Source organism: Bubalus bubalis, chromosome 4, assembly GCF_019923935.1.
Source record: "Bubalus bubalis isolate 160015118507 breed Murrah chromosome 4, NDDB_SH_1, whole genome shotgun sequence".
NCBI lineage: Eukaryota > Metazoa > Chordata > Mammalia > Artiodactyla > Bovidae > Bubalus > Bubalus bubalis.
In genome coordinates this window covers 52,386,931-52,400,911 of record NC_059160.1, presented here as the reverse complement: position 1 = coordinate 52,400,911, position 13,981 = coordinate 52,386,931, and the positions used below count along the sequence as shown (strand labels likewise).

Genomic DNA, 13,981 nt, shown 5'->3' with positions numbered 1-13,981 from the left:
TTACTTTTCTGTACCTCATTTCTCCATTCACTAAAAGGAGAAAACAGTACCCACTTCACTGGATTGTTGGGAGAATCATGAGTTAACACATAAGGCAAGGAGGACAGTGCTTGTCAATTAAACACCCTCAAACGTCTGACAACAATAAAACAGAAATCTATTCATAACCTCCCATCTGCTTAAACAAAACAACTTTCGCGGCTCACCTTTCCTAAACTTCTTGGCATGGCACCCTCCAAATCTGATCTGCCCTATTTGTCTTGGCAAGCTTAGCTCCGGTCTTCCTCCAGAGTTAGCTACAGCGGGCACGCGGCGCTCGCAGACGCTCGGTCGTGGTCCAGATTCCCTCCTGCTCTCAGACCGGCTCCCCTTACCCCACACGCCCGATCACCCCCGCCCGCCTCCCCTACCCCTCATTACCCCCGCCCGGGTCGCCCCATGCCCCCGCCTTCGTGGGCATCCTCGCCGCCCTTGCGGCGCCTGGGCACGCATGTCACGCCCTCTGCGGAGACCAACTCCCCTCTCCTCTCGCCCCGCTCCCGGCACTTCAAAACCTCTAAGTGAGCTTTTCTCTTGCTGTGCTGTCATTGTTTAAAGGGTCTGACTCGCTTGCACATCCTAGATGCTCCCCCCGTAAAGGGAAACGGTCTATCTTCTCCTGCAAACACAAAACTGGAGGTACTGGGTGGGGAGGGGAGACTGGTCAGCAGGAAATTTCCTTCCATCCTAAAATCCGTTGCCCCTGGTGCCCAGACCAGACACGTCGCCCGGGGGTAGGGGCGGTACTCCCTTCCAGTACTTCGCCCCCCACCCTGCCCCGCCCCGCTCCGCTCCTCACAGCCTTCCAGCCTTGCTCTGGACCCCCGCGGTCACATGACCATCATCCCCCCACCTTGGGGTACCGTCCCCCGCCCCAAGCGCACAGCTGGAGGCCGGTCCCCGCCCTCCCCCGGGAGCAGCGGCGCCGGAGCGGGCGCGGTGCATTGTGGGCAGAGGGGCGGGGGTTGGGAAGATGGCGGCTCCCAGCCTCCTCAACTGGAGGCGGGTTTCTTCCTTCACGGGGCCGGTCCCCCGCGCCCGGCACGGACACCGAGCGGTGGCCATCCGGGAGCTGATGATCATCTTTGGAGGGGGCAACGAGGGCATCGCGGATGAGCTGCACGTCTACAACACCGGTAGGCGCGGCGGCGGTTCTTCGGCCCCTCCTGCGGGAGCCGTGGAGGGGGAGGGGAGACGAGGCGGCGGCCGCGGCCCTGACAGCTGTCACCGCCGGGTCACTGCCTTCTCCGACCGGCGGCAAGGAGTGCAGCTCGGCCGGGTGGCCCCGCTCCCGCAGCGTCCCGGGCCGTAGCTCCGTTTCCCCGGGTTCCCCTCGGGCGAAACCGGCCCCGGAGCGGGGCGCGCCGGCCCTCTGGCAGACGGCCGTGGACACCCCCCTCCCGGCCCGCGCCAACGCTGCTGGCGGACGTAGGCGAGAGAGACAGTTTCCACCCGCCTGGGCCTCTTGCCGAAGTCTCGCCCACTTCGGTGCCCCGAGATCCCTCCCTGTCAAAACCCAACTCCAAACCAGCGCTCCTCGGGGCCTTTCCTGTCTTTGCTTTCCTTCCTTCGTAGGAAGAGAATATAGGGGAAATGAGGAGGGAAAAGGAAAGGCCTTCTGGTACTTTCACCCCCAGTTGAGCCCCGTATCTGGCAGGTGGCAGTCAAGATATTTACCCCGTTTTCAGCGCTCTTAACTGGCGGGGAAGTGGTTCGTGGCTGAGACCGGCGCCTGGGTCTGCGCAGTTGGGTGTGTGTGCCCAAGCTCAGCCGTTTGGCGCTCGGCGATCTGGGAGGGCCGTCGGCTTCAGCACCGCTGCGGATGAGAAATGCCTCGGGCCGCGGAGGCCCTTGCCCTTGAGTACCTCTGTGGAATATAAGGGAGGTTGGAATTTCATTTTTTTTCCCACTTATAAATGCGCCAACTGTCATAAGAAAGCTGTTTTCTTGGTGTAACGTTAATTGCGGAGTTTCAGATCAACGTCGCGGTCCGTAACTTTTCTCTGGCCGAATAGCTTAATTGTAGCGGTCATTTAGAAATTAATAAAATGGTGGAGTAGGAGAAATTTTTTATTTTCTCACCTTCTCCTACTTCTGGCACCCCAGCCTAAAAAGTTAGAAAGTTAATCGGTACTTCGTTAGAATGTGAAAATCTTGGCTTTGAAGTTAAGTTAGACCCAGTTTGAATTTTGCTCTGCCAGTTGCTTAGGATCCGCGCTAAAGTTAACCTAAGTGTCAGATTTTTCACTTGTAAAATGGAGAGGATGATACTCCCCAGGTAGGGTTTTTGTTGAGAAATTAAATGATATATAGATCAAGGTTTTTCAGCAGCATGTCTATTGACATTTGAACGGGATAATTTTTGGTTTTAGGGGGCTTTACTGTGCATTGGGCTTCCCTGATGGCTCAGACGGTAAAGAATTGGCCTGCAATGCGGAGACCCGGGTTCAGTCACTGGGTTGAGAAGGTCCCCTGGAGGAGAGCATGGCAACCCACTCCAGTATTCTTGCCTGGAGAATCCCCATGCACAGAGGAGCCTGGCTGGCTACAGTCCATGGTGTCGCAGAGTCAGACACGACTGAGCGACTAAGCACACGGGTACTGTGCACTGTAAGATGTTTGGCAGTCCCAGTCCTCTACCCACTAGCTGCTAGTAGTACTCCCGCCCGTCCACTTATGACAGCTAAAAAATTTTTATTTGTCCCTGACCGGGCAAAATCATTTCCAATTAAGAACCACTGATATAAACGATCCTTATAAAAGTACATACTCATAGTTTATGATAACTTTATTATAATTGGTTTTCATTTTATTTTGGCTACTAGTTACAAATCAGTGGTTCCTACCAGCTGTTAGAGGAGACATCCCTCCAGGTTGCGCTGCCCATGGATTTGTCTGTGATGGTACCAGAATTTTAGTATTTGGGGGAATGGTTGAATATGGAAGATACAGCAATGAGTTATATGAGTTACAAGTAAGTGTATTTCAAATTTATTATCTCAGACTGAAATGTTAATAATGATATTGCTCTTAATTCTTTGAAAGATTGCAAAATATTTCATTAACATGCTGAAGATAAGTGTGAGCTCCACATTTTATAGCTTCAAGGAAAACGTTTCCACTTCACTAAAAAGCCAAAGTTTCTAATGTAATTCTTTTTCCAATACCCAGTGCAACATTTGTAACATTAAGATATCTGTTACTTAGCGTCAGTTGTACAAGTTATATTTGGGCTTTTGTATTTTAGCGCAGTCTTTCTTAAGCTTTAACCTGCAACAGAAGCAGGGGGCGGGTTTGTGAAAACAGATTGCTGAGCCCCGCTCTCAGAATTTCTGAATCAGTATTGTCTACAGAGAATTTGCATTCCTACTAAATTCACACCTGTCGCTGCTGATCCCCAGACCATACCTTTTGGAAAACTTCTGCCTTAGTTATAAAAATTGTTCCTCTAACACTAATAATCCCCGCACCCCCCGCCCCAGCAATGCATACAAAAGAGGTAACAGTTTCAGATAGCCTTCCAAATTTGATTCTCCAATGAACCGGACTCAGAGCCCACTGTGACAGCCCTGACTAATTTTTATTCCTAAACTGTGCCTGTATTCCCAAGGCTGTGATCATGAGGGTGTTTGGTAGTTGGCAGATGTAGATGGATTATGCCTGTTTATAAGCAGTTCATTTCAAAAAATTTAAATCCATGACTAGAGAGTAAGTTTTGGAGTTTGGTTTGTTAAATGATCTTTACATTGGACTTCCCTAGCAGGCCAGTGGTTAAGACTCTGCATTTCCACTGCAGGGAGCACAGGTTCTATCCCTGGTTGGGGAACTAAGATCCCACATGCCCTGTGGTGTGGCCAAGAAAAAAAAGTTGTTTTTTATGATCTTTATGTTTATTTAAAGATTAAAATATATACCATTCATGGATTAACTAATTTCAAAAGGTGAGAGTACATAAATTACATGTAATCTTAAAGTTGTAAATAATTTTGAATACCTTATTTGGAAAATATTGGGTTGGCCAAAAGTTTGTTTGAGTTTCCCCATGATGTGTTGCTGAAAAACTCTAACAAACTTTTTGGTTAACCCAATATTTTATGATTACTAGTGTTAATGATTATTAGCTTAGTTTGCCATTGTGGAAAGCTGTGAATATGGAAGACTAGACTGATTTTCTGTTGGAACACTCATTTTAATTTCAGAATTTATTTGGTTATTTGTCATTTGTCCCCAAAGTAGTTTATTGAAGCCTTCTGATTGGATTCAGATTAAAATGTATTGGTATGATATTTTAGTATTTTAACAGAAATGTTTCATGATTTTGTCTGAGTGTATCTATGCTTTTTTTTTAGGCAAGTCGTTGGTTATGGAAAAAAGTGAAACCCCATCCCCCTTCTTCTGGTTTACCTCCTTGTCCTCGACTGGGACATAGCTTCTCTTTATATGGTAACAAATGCTATTTGTTTGGTGGCCTGGCAAATGAAAGTGAAGATTCGAACAATAATGTTCCCAGGTATGCCAGCACTTTTTCAGATCAAATGTTTATTTTATGATTTAGATTAAGAACATGTAATTTCTTCCATCTTTAATTATTAAAAGCAATGTAGCTTATCCCTTTGCATTTGAACCTAACAGTGAACAAATTTGTGTCCATTTGTGATTTTTCCTTAGTCCCTGGAGTATATCAATTTTCAAAACTGTGCCTTTTTTAATCAAATCATCTAACTAAATTGGTATTAATATAACTGCTTGTGGCAGTTATATTGTATATGTTGAGCCATAATGTGTTTTAGTTGTTGTAAGTAATAATGAAAAGTAACAAATGGTTATTTACAAATTATATTTCTCTGGGAATTTGGTGACAAAAATCTGAATATCAAATGAAGGCCATCATTTCCACTTTTCACATAAGGAGCTGTTCACACAAGCAAATACCTTTAGAACCAGTCCTCTTCTTTTTTCGAACAGAATTAATCACTGCCTCTTTTCTTTTTGCATAATGTTTTGATCACATGGTCATTATAGCATTCAGGATTTGGAGGTTTAGAGTCCACAAGGCTGTTTTCTGATTCACTGCTTACCATGTATGTGTCCTTTAGTGGAAATAATCTAAGCCTGTTTTCCTTCACTGTGAATGAGAGTGATTAAATCCAGTGTCATTGTGGTTGCTAAATAAGATCATTGGCATAATTTTCAAAGCACTTTCAAGTTGCCATCAGCAATATCAGTAGTTGTCATCACCATTATTAATGTGTCTTTTTATCTACATTAGATTGATTTTAGAGCCTTACCTTTTTTTCCTTACAAACTTAAAAAAAATAACATACGTTAAAACTACGTAAAAAATTTGGAAACTAGAGAAAAAGAGGGAAAAAAATGTATCCCCCACACTAATCCAGATACTTTTAGTACATGTCTTTTTTCATTTTTCCATTAAACAGATTTATTTTGAGATACTGACTTGTGAACTTCAAGGAAATCAGACAATGTAGAAAGTTCTTTTTCGCAGGATCCCTATTCCCCAACATAGGAAGAAACACATAATTCAATTTGATGTGTATGTTTTGGGACCTTTTTCATATAACACATTGTATTAGTCAGTTTTTTACATGTTAAGGGTAAGCTTCTCAAGTTTATGCTGCTTGAGAGAATAACTAGATACATGTGATGCTTTTTAAAGCCTTGATTAAAGCCAGCACATTCATTTCTGTTGACATTCCATTGTTCGAAGCAAGCTGTAAGGCCAAGACCTGAGTGGGTGATGCAAGGATACATGTTTTGCTTTCTGGGAGAAGGGACTTGGGAGTATTAATCTGATTCTACTCTTTTTTTTTTTTTTTTTTTTTAATAAAGTGAGAGCTTTCCTTTTGCTTTATGACTTTGAGTGTTTACTTGTTTGGGTTTTTTTGTTTGTTTTTTTACCTTTAATAATATATGTTTGGGTGAACTCCGGGAGTTGGTGATGGACAGGGAGGCCTGGCGTGCTGTGATTCTTGGGGTCACAAAGAGTCGGAGACGACTGAGCCACTGAACTGAATATATGTTTACATGGCAGTAGATATGGATTGGCCTGTTATTAACAGTGGAAAAGTATTCTGAGTTATGCAAATTATCTAACCATTCCCCTACAGATGGACAGTTAAATATTTCCATTTTGCTATTATAGTTTTTGCATAATGTGAATTTTTTTGTAGGATTGATACTTATGAATGGAATTGGGAAGGAGATGGTGGTGATCAAAGGATACATTTTAACTTTGTTCAGTTCAGTTCAGTTCGTCACTGAGTCCTGTCTGACTCTCTGCGACCCCATGAACCACAGCACCCCAGGCCTCCTTGTCCATCACCAACTCCCAGAGTTTACCCAAACTCATGTCCATTGAGTTGGTGATGCCATCCAACCATCTCATCCTCTGTCGTCCACTTCTCCTCCTGCCTTCAATCTTTTCCAACATCCGGGTCTTTTCAAATGAGTCAGCTCTTTGCATCAGGTGGCCAAAATATTGGAGTTTCAGCTTCAACATCATTCCTTCCAGTGAACACGCAGGACTGATTTCCTTTAGGATGGACTGGTTGGATCCCCTTGCAGTCCAAGGGACTCTCAAGAGTCTTCTCCAACACCACAGTTCAAAAGCATCAATTCTCTGCACTCAGCTTTCTTTATAGTCCAACTCTCACATCCATACATGACCACAGGAAAAAACCATAGCCTTGACTAGACAGACCTTTGTTGACAAAGTAATGTCTCTGCTTTTGAATATGCTATCTAGGTTGGTCATAACTTTCCTTCCAAGAAGGAAGCGTCTTTTAATTTCATGGCTGCAGTCACCATCTGTAGTGATTTTGGAGCCCCCCAAAATAAAGTCAGCCACTGTTTCCCCATCTATTTGCCATGAAGTGATGGGACCAGATGCCATGATCTTAGTTTTCTGAATGTTGAGCTTTAAGCCAACTTTTTCACTCTCCTCTTTCACTTTCATCAAGAGGCTCTTTAGTTCCTCTTCACTTTCTGCCATAAGGGTGGTGTCATCTGCGTATCTGAGTTTTTGATATTTCTCCCGGCAATCTTGATTCCAGCTTGTGCTTCTTCCAGCCCAGCGTTTCTCATGATGTACTCTGCATAGAAGTTAAATAAGCAGAGTGACAATATACAGCCTTGATGTACTCCTTTTCCTATTTGGAACCAGTCTGTTGTTTCATGTCCAGTTCCAACTGTTGCTTCCTGACCTGCGTACAGATTTCTCAAGAGGCAGGTCAGGTGGCCTGGTATTTCCATCGCTTGAAGAATTTTCCAGTTTGTTGTGATCCACAGTCAAAGGCTTTGGCATAGTCAATAAAGCAGAAATAGATGTTTTTCTGGAACTCTGTTGCTTTTTCAATGATCCAGCGGATGTTGGCAATTTGTTCTCTGGTTCCTCTGCCTTTTCTAAAACCAGCTTGAACATCTGGAAGTTCACGGTTCATGTATTGTTGAAGCCTGGCTTGGAGAATTTTGAGCATTACTTTACTAGCATATGATATGAATGCAATTGTGCAGTAGTTTGAGCATTCTTTGGCATTGCCTTTCTTTGGAATTGGAATGAAAACTGATCTTTTTCAGTCCTGTGGCCACTGCTGAGTTTTCCAAATTTGCTGACATATTGAGTGCAGCACTTTGACAGCATCATCTTTTAGGATTTGAAATAGCTCAACTGGAATTCCATCACCTCCTCTAGCTTTGTTTGTAGTGATGCTTCCTAAGGCCCACTTGACTTCACATTCTAGGATGTCTGGCTCTAGGTGAGTGATCACACCTTCGTGATTATCTGGGTCATGAAGATTTTTTTTGTATAGTTCTTCTGTGTATTTTTGCTTCTTCTTAATATCTTCTGCTTCTGTTAGGTCCATATGATTTCTGTCCTTTATTGAGCCCATTTTTGCATGAAATGTTCCCTTGGTATCTCTAATTTTCTTGAAGAGATCTCTCAGTTCAGTTCAGTTCAGTCGCTCAATCGTGTCCTACTCTTTGCGATCCCATGAATCGCAGCACGCCAGGCCTCCCTGTCCATCACCAGCTCCCAGAGTTCACTCAGACTCACGTCCATGGAGTCAGTAATGCCATCCAGCCATCTCATCCGCTGTCGTCCCCTTCTCCTCCTGCCCCCAATCCCTCCCAGCATCAGAGTCTTTTTCCAATGAGTCAACTCTTCGCATGAGGTGGCCAAAGTACTGGAGTTTCAGCTTTAGCATCATTCCTTCCAAAGAAATCCCAGGGCTGATCTCCTTCAGAATGGACTGGTTGGATCTCCTTGCAGTCCAAGGGACTCTCAAGAGTCTTCTCCAACACCACAGTTCAAAAGCATCAATTCTTCGGCGCTCAGCCTTCTTCACAGTCCAACTCTCACATCCACACATGACCACAGGAAAAACCATAGCCTTGACTAGACGAACCTTTGTTGGCAAAGTAGTGTCTCTGCTTTTGAATATGCTATCTAGGTTGGTCATAACTTTCCTTCCAAGGAATAAGCGTCTTTTAATTTCATGGCTGCAGTCACCATCTGCAGTGATTTAGCATGTATCAAATGTTTTTTCCTTTTTATTGTTGAATAATACTCCATTGTACTGATATGTCAGATTTTATTTATCTGTCATCAGTTGATAGACATTTGAATTGTTTCCAATTCAGGGCTCTTATAATAATGCTGTTATCATTTGTCTACAAGTCTTTCTATGGATATGTATTCATTGCTCTTGATTAGATACCTAGTAATAGAACTGATGAGGCATGTGGGAAATTTATATTTAACTTTTAAGCACTACTGGACTGTTTTCCAGTGACTACCATTTTACCTTCCCACCAGCAGTGTATAAGGGTTTCAAATTTTCCACATCCTTGCTAACATTTGTTATTGTCTGTTTTTTTGACTGTAGCCAACCTAGTGGGTATAAGGTCATGTCTTATGGTTTTGGTTTGCATTTCCCTATTGACCAATGATGTTGAGTTTCTTTTCATGAGCTTTTTAACCATTTATATATCTTCTTTGGTGAAATTTCTGTTCAAATCTTTGTTCATTTTAAAATTAAATTGTTTGATATAGATGGCCAATAGGCACAAGAAAAGGTGCTGAACCTTGCTAATTATTAGAGAAGTGCAAATTAGAATAACATTCAGGTACCCCCTCACACTGGTCAGAATGGCCATCATTAAAAAGTCTACAAATAACAAATGCTCTAGAGGGTATGGAGAAGAGGAAACTCTCCTACACTGTTGATGGGAATATGAATTGGTATAGCCACTATGGAAAACAGTATGGAAGTTTCTAAAAAAACTAAAAGTTGTCATATGATCCAACAATCCCACTCCTGGGCATTTTTCCAGAAAAAAATATAATTCAAAAAGATACATTGCACACCTATGTTCATAGCAGCACAGTTCACAATACCCAAGGCATGGAAACAACCTAAATGTCCACAGACAGATGGATGAATAAAGAAGATGTAGTACATATATACAGTGGAATACTGCTCGGCCATAAAAAAGAAGGAAATACTGCTATTTGCAATAACATGGATAGACCTAGAGATGATCATACTCAGTGAAGTAAGTCAAAAAGAGAAAGACAAATACCATATAATATCACTTATATGTGGAATCTAATATATGATACAAATAAACTTATTTATGAAACAGAATTCGACTCACAGACATAGAGAACAGGCTTGTGGTTGCCATGGGGGAGGGAGGGATTGAGAGTTTCAGGTTAGCAGGTGCAAACTGTCATATAGAGCTGGGTGAACAACAAGGTTCTGCTGTGTAGCACAGGGAACTATATTCAGTATCCTGTGATAAACCATCATAGAAAGGAATATAAAAAAGAATGTATATAGATATGTGTAACTGAGTCACTTTGCTGTACAACAGAAATTAATATAACATTGTAAATCAACTATACTTCAATAAAATAAATTTAAAAAATAAAATTTAGTTGCTTGTATTCTTATTATTGAGTTGTAAGACTTCTTTATATATTCTAGATACAAGTTTTTTTAAAAAAAATCAAATATATGATTTGCAAATATGGATTATGCTTTTAGCATCCTTTTTAAGAACTGTTTGCCTGTCTTCAAGGTCATAAAGATTTGTTCCTCTATTTTGTTCTAAAAGTTCTATAGTTTTATCCTTTACATTTATATCTGTGATTCTTTTTGAGGTAATTTTTATGCCTGAAGTTACTGAGTAAATTCATCCTTTTACATACGGCTATTCAATTTTCCCAACACTATTCATTGTAAAGATTACCCTTTTCTCATTATATTGTTTTGGCATCTTTGTTGACTATCAATTGACCATAAATGTAAGAGTTTATTTGTAGACTTCTAATTCTGTTCCACTGATCTATATTTCTGGTCTTATGCCAGTACCACATTGTCTTAGTTACTGTAGCTTTGTAGTAAGTTTTGAAATAGGAAGATCTAAGTTTTCAAATTTTATTCTTTTTTCAAGAATGTTTTCGCTATTCTGAATCCTTTGCATTTCTGTGTAAATTTTAGGATCATCTTGCCAGTTTCTGCAAAAAGTTCTCCTAAGATTTTGATAGGGAATATATCAATATTTGGAGAGTTTCTATCTTATTAGTATTGAGTCTTCTAGTCTATAAACATAGAATGTCTCTGCATTTATATAGATCTTTAGGTTGTTGGTCAGCAATGTTTTCAGATTTTCAATGTACTAATCTCGATCTTATTTTGTTAAATTTATTTTTCATCTTTTATTGTTTTTGACATTGTGACTAGATTTGGCTTCTTAATTTCATTTTTGGATTGTTCATTGCTGCTGCTGCTAAGTCGCTTCAGTCGTGTCTGACTCTGTGCGACCCCATAGATGGCAGCCCACCAGGCTCCCCTGTCCCTGGGATTCTCCAGGCAAGAACAAGGGAGTGGGCTGCCATTTCCTTCTCCAATGTATGAAAGTGAAAAGTGAAAGTGAAGTCACTCAGTCGTGTCTGACCGCCATGGACTGCAGCCTACCAGGGCTCCTCCGTCCATGGGATTTGCCAGGCAAGAGTACTGGAGTGGGGTGCCATTGCCTTCATTGCTAGCATATAGAAATAAAGTTGGTCTCTCTCTACTGATCTTGACCAGTACATTGATCTTGTATCAAGTGACAAGATTTCATTATTCTAATCATATTTTCATGGATTACAGGTTTTCTTTTTATTACTGTTTTTTATATGTTCTACATATCTATATGTTATAAATAATATTTTCCAAGTCTTTTGTTTGCTCCCCCCCTTTTAAGAGTTTTCCTTTTTCCTTTATCAAGTATGATGATATATATATTTTAATGGCTTTCTGGCTCTGTGTCTTGCTTATTAAGAAGACTTTCCTATCCCAAAACTATAAAAATAATTTTTCTATCATTTTTTTCTAGTACATTCACAGTTTTGCTTTTTATGTTTAAAATGTTAATGCACTTGCAATATATTTTTGTAGCTTTTTACTTTTTCTTCTGATTGAATTTTCGGCTCTCCCACAACCATTTGTTAAATAAGCCAATCTTCTTCCACCTCCCCACTGTTTTGAAGTCCCATCTCTGTCATATCTTAATTCTCATTGAAATGGGTCTTTTTCTAGTCTCTCCACCCCAGGGGTTACGAACTACTCTTTGTATGTAAAATTTGGCTTACTGCCTGTTTTTGCTAGTAAGTTTCATTGGAACACAGCCATTCCTGTTTATATACATGTTGTCTCTGGCTGCTTTCTTATTAAAAGAACAGAGTAGAATTGAACTTACGATATATAAAGTCTAAAATATTTACTATCTAGCTCTTTATAGAAAAATATTATCAGCTTTTATTCTAAACTCTATATTCTGTTTCATTAATATACTTAATATTTACCTATCATTAAGTGATGTTTGCTATAAGCTTCCATTATATGCCTTTGGTCAAATTAAGGAAGCTTTTTAAAAAAAAAAAGTTATATATATATATATATATATATATATGAAGTATGTTGTTGTTCAGTCACTGAATCATGTCCAATTCTTTACTTGTTTATGAAATATCATGTCATGTGCCTTGTGCTCAGTTGTGTCCAACTCTTTGACCCCACGGACTGTAACCTGCCAGGCTCCTTTGTGGATGGGATTATGAAGGATAGTTGGATAATATTATATAAGTTTTAAGTGTACAATATAGTGATTCACAAGTTTTTAAGGTTATACTCCATTTATAGTTGTTACAAAATATTGGCTATATTCTTTGTGTTGTACAATATATTCTTGTAGCTTATTTTATACCTAATAGTTTGTACCTCTTCATCCCCTCCCTCTATGCCTCCTCCCTTCCCTCTCTCCACTGGTAACCATTACTTTGTCCTTTATATCTGTGAGTCTGTTTCTTTTTTGTTATACTTAGTAGTTTGTTGTATTTTTTTAAGTTCCTGTATATAAGGAAGTTTTCTTAAATCTGTAGTTTGATAATTCATTTTTTTCTCTTTTTAACCAAAAGTGTATGTTGAGCATAATTAAAAATTTTTTTCAAATGGAAAATTTTGTTATTATCACTAATATCTAGTTTCATTATGCTCAATTAAAAAAATATGGTCTGTGGAGTTTCTTCTTTTTAGTGATTATTTTTGTGGTCTATTTCACAGTCATTTTTTGTAACTATTCCATAGTTGTTCATAGGATCATGAGTTCTTGACTGTTCTTAAAAGGTTCTTTATTAAATCAGTGTCTTAAATTATTATTCAAAACTGTTTTATGCTGTAGATCTTGGTCATATCAGCTTCTGAATGACATGTTAAAATCTCCCAGTGTGATTGTGAATTTGTGTTTTGTTCCTTATATATATATAATTTCAACCTGTGTATATTATTTTGTTACAAACTTACCTTTCGTAAATAGAACTAACAGTTAATTAGTATGAACTGTTTACAGCATACTGGCTGGCATTCATTCTGACCTGTTTAAATCTATGCCATATCAGTTGTTAAATAGTTTTATTATCATCCTTGCTATGCTTCCTTGGTGGCTCAGCTCGTAAAGAATCCACCTGCAATGTGGGAGACCTGGGTTTGATCCCTGGGTTGGGAAGATCCCTAGGAGAAGGGAAAGGCTACCCACTAAAGTATTCTGGCCTGGAGAATTTCATGGACTGTATAGTCCTTGGAGTCACAGAGTCAGACATATCTGAGCGGCTTTCACTTTCACTTGTTGTTAATAACTTATAGTTGGATTTGGGGTTCTTTTGATTCCTCTACACATTCCCTACCTTGAAGAGACTTTGTCTTATAATCAGGAAGTTTTTTCCTGCCCATGTAATTTTATGTCTTCTATAAACTCTGCTTGTTGTTGCTTCTCCATACCCCTTTCTCTACCTTTGTAGATTTGTAAAAGCTGTGATGAGGGTGAATATTTGTGTAAGTGTATTTATGTAATTTTTATTTCCTGTTCTGTGAACTGCCTATTTATACCTTTTACCTATGTCTATTGTGTGATTGGTTATTATCTTGATTTCTTGATTTTATGGATCTTTATATTAAGAAAATTTAATCTCTTTTCTGTGGTGTATACTAAATTGTTTTCAGTTTTTTTCTCTTCACATTGTTTATAGTTGTTTTTTCCCTATCCTATCTCTATAGATTATGCTTTTTTTCTCATCTTCCTTTTTCTTGATTTATTGGTTTTTTCTGATTCATTCTTCTAATGATTTGAAAATTACACATATTTCTGTGCTTCCTTTTGTTGCTTGGAAATTATCACGCACATTTAAACCAAAGATACCTTTTCATCTTTGGAAATAGATTGTCTTTATTTGTAGCCTTTTTTGGCTTACTCCCTTTTTTCTGTTTTGTAGCATTGTGAATCTTATTCCAAATGACAATAATGTTAAGAAATTAATTTTTTGATTAGTCTTCCTCAGTGATTAGACCTCACAACCACAGTTATCAACATCAATTTA

General features: G+C 39.9%; 2 protein-coding genes across 4 annotated transcripts in view; one reads left to right on the top strand and one right to left on the bottom strand.

Annotated features, from left to right (window-relative positions):
* GLT8D2 (glycosyltransferase 8 domain containing 2) overlaps positions 1-1,800 on the bottom strand; it is a 59,863-nt gene extending 58,063 nt beyond the window's left edge. Inside the window, exon 1 of the mRNA XM_025283611.3 lies at positions 1,717-1,800. The gene's annotated coding sequence lies outside the window, so the exon portion shown is untranslated. The remainder of the gene's footprint in view (positions 1-1,716) is intronic.
* HCFC2 (host cell factor C2) overlaps positions 972-13,981 on the top strand; it is a 51,414-nt gene continuing 38,404 nt past the window's right edge. For 2 of the 3 annotated variants that reach the window (XM_025283609.2, XM_006077207.4), the window contains exons 1-3: positions 972-1,175; positions 2,865-3,013; positions 4,389-4,549. In XM_025283609.2, the coding sequence (XP_025139394.1) occupies positions 1,013-1,175; positions 2,865-3,013; positions 4,389-4,549 (473 nt within the window). In that variant the 5' untranslated portion in view covers positions 972-1,012. Of the gene's footprint in view, positions 1,176-1,791; positions 1,925-2,864; positions 3,014-4,388; positions 4,550-13,981 lie in introns of those variants that run through there. The other variant, XM_044941413.2, reaches the window with a different exon arrangement.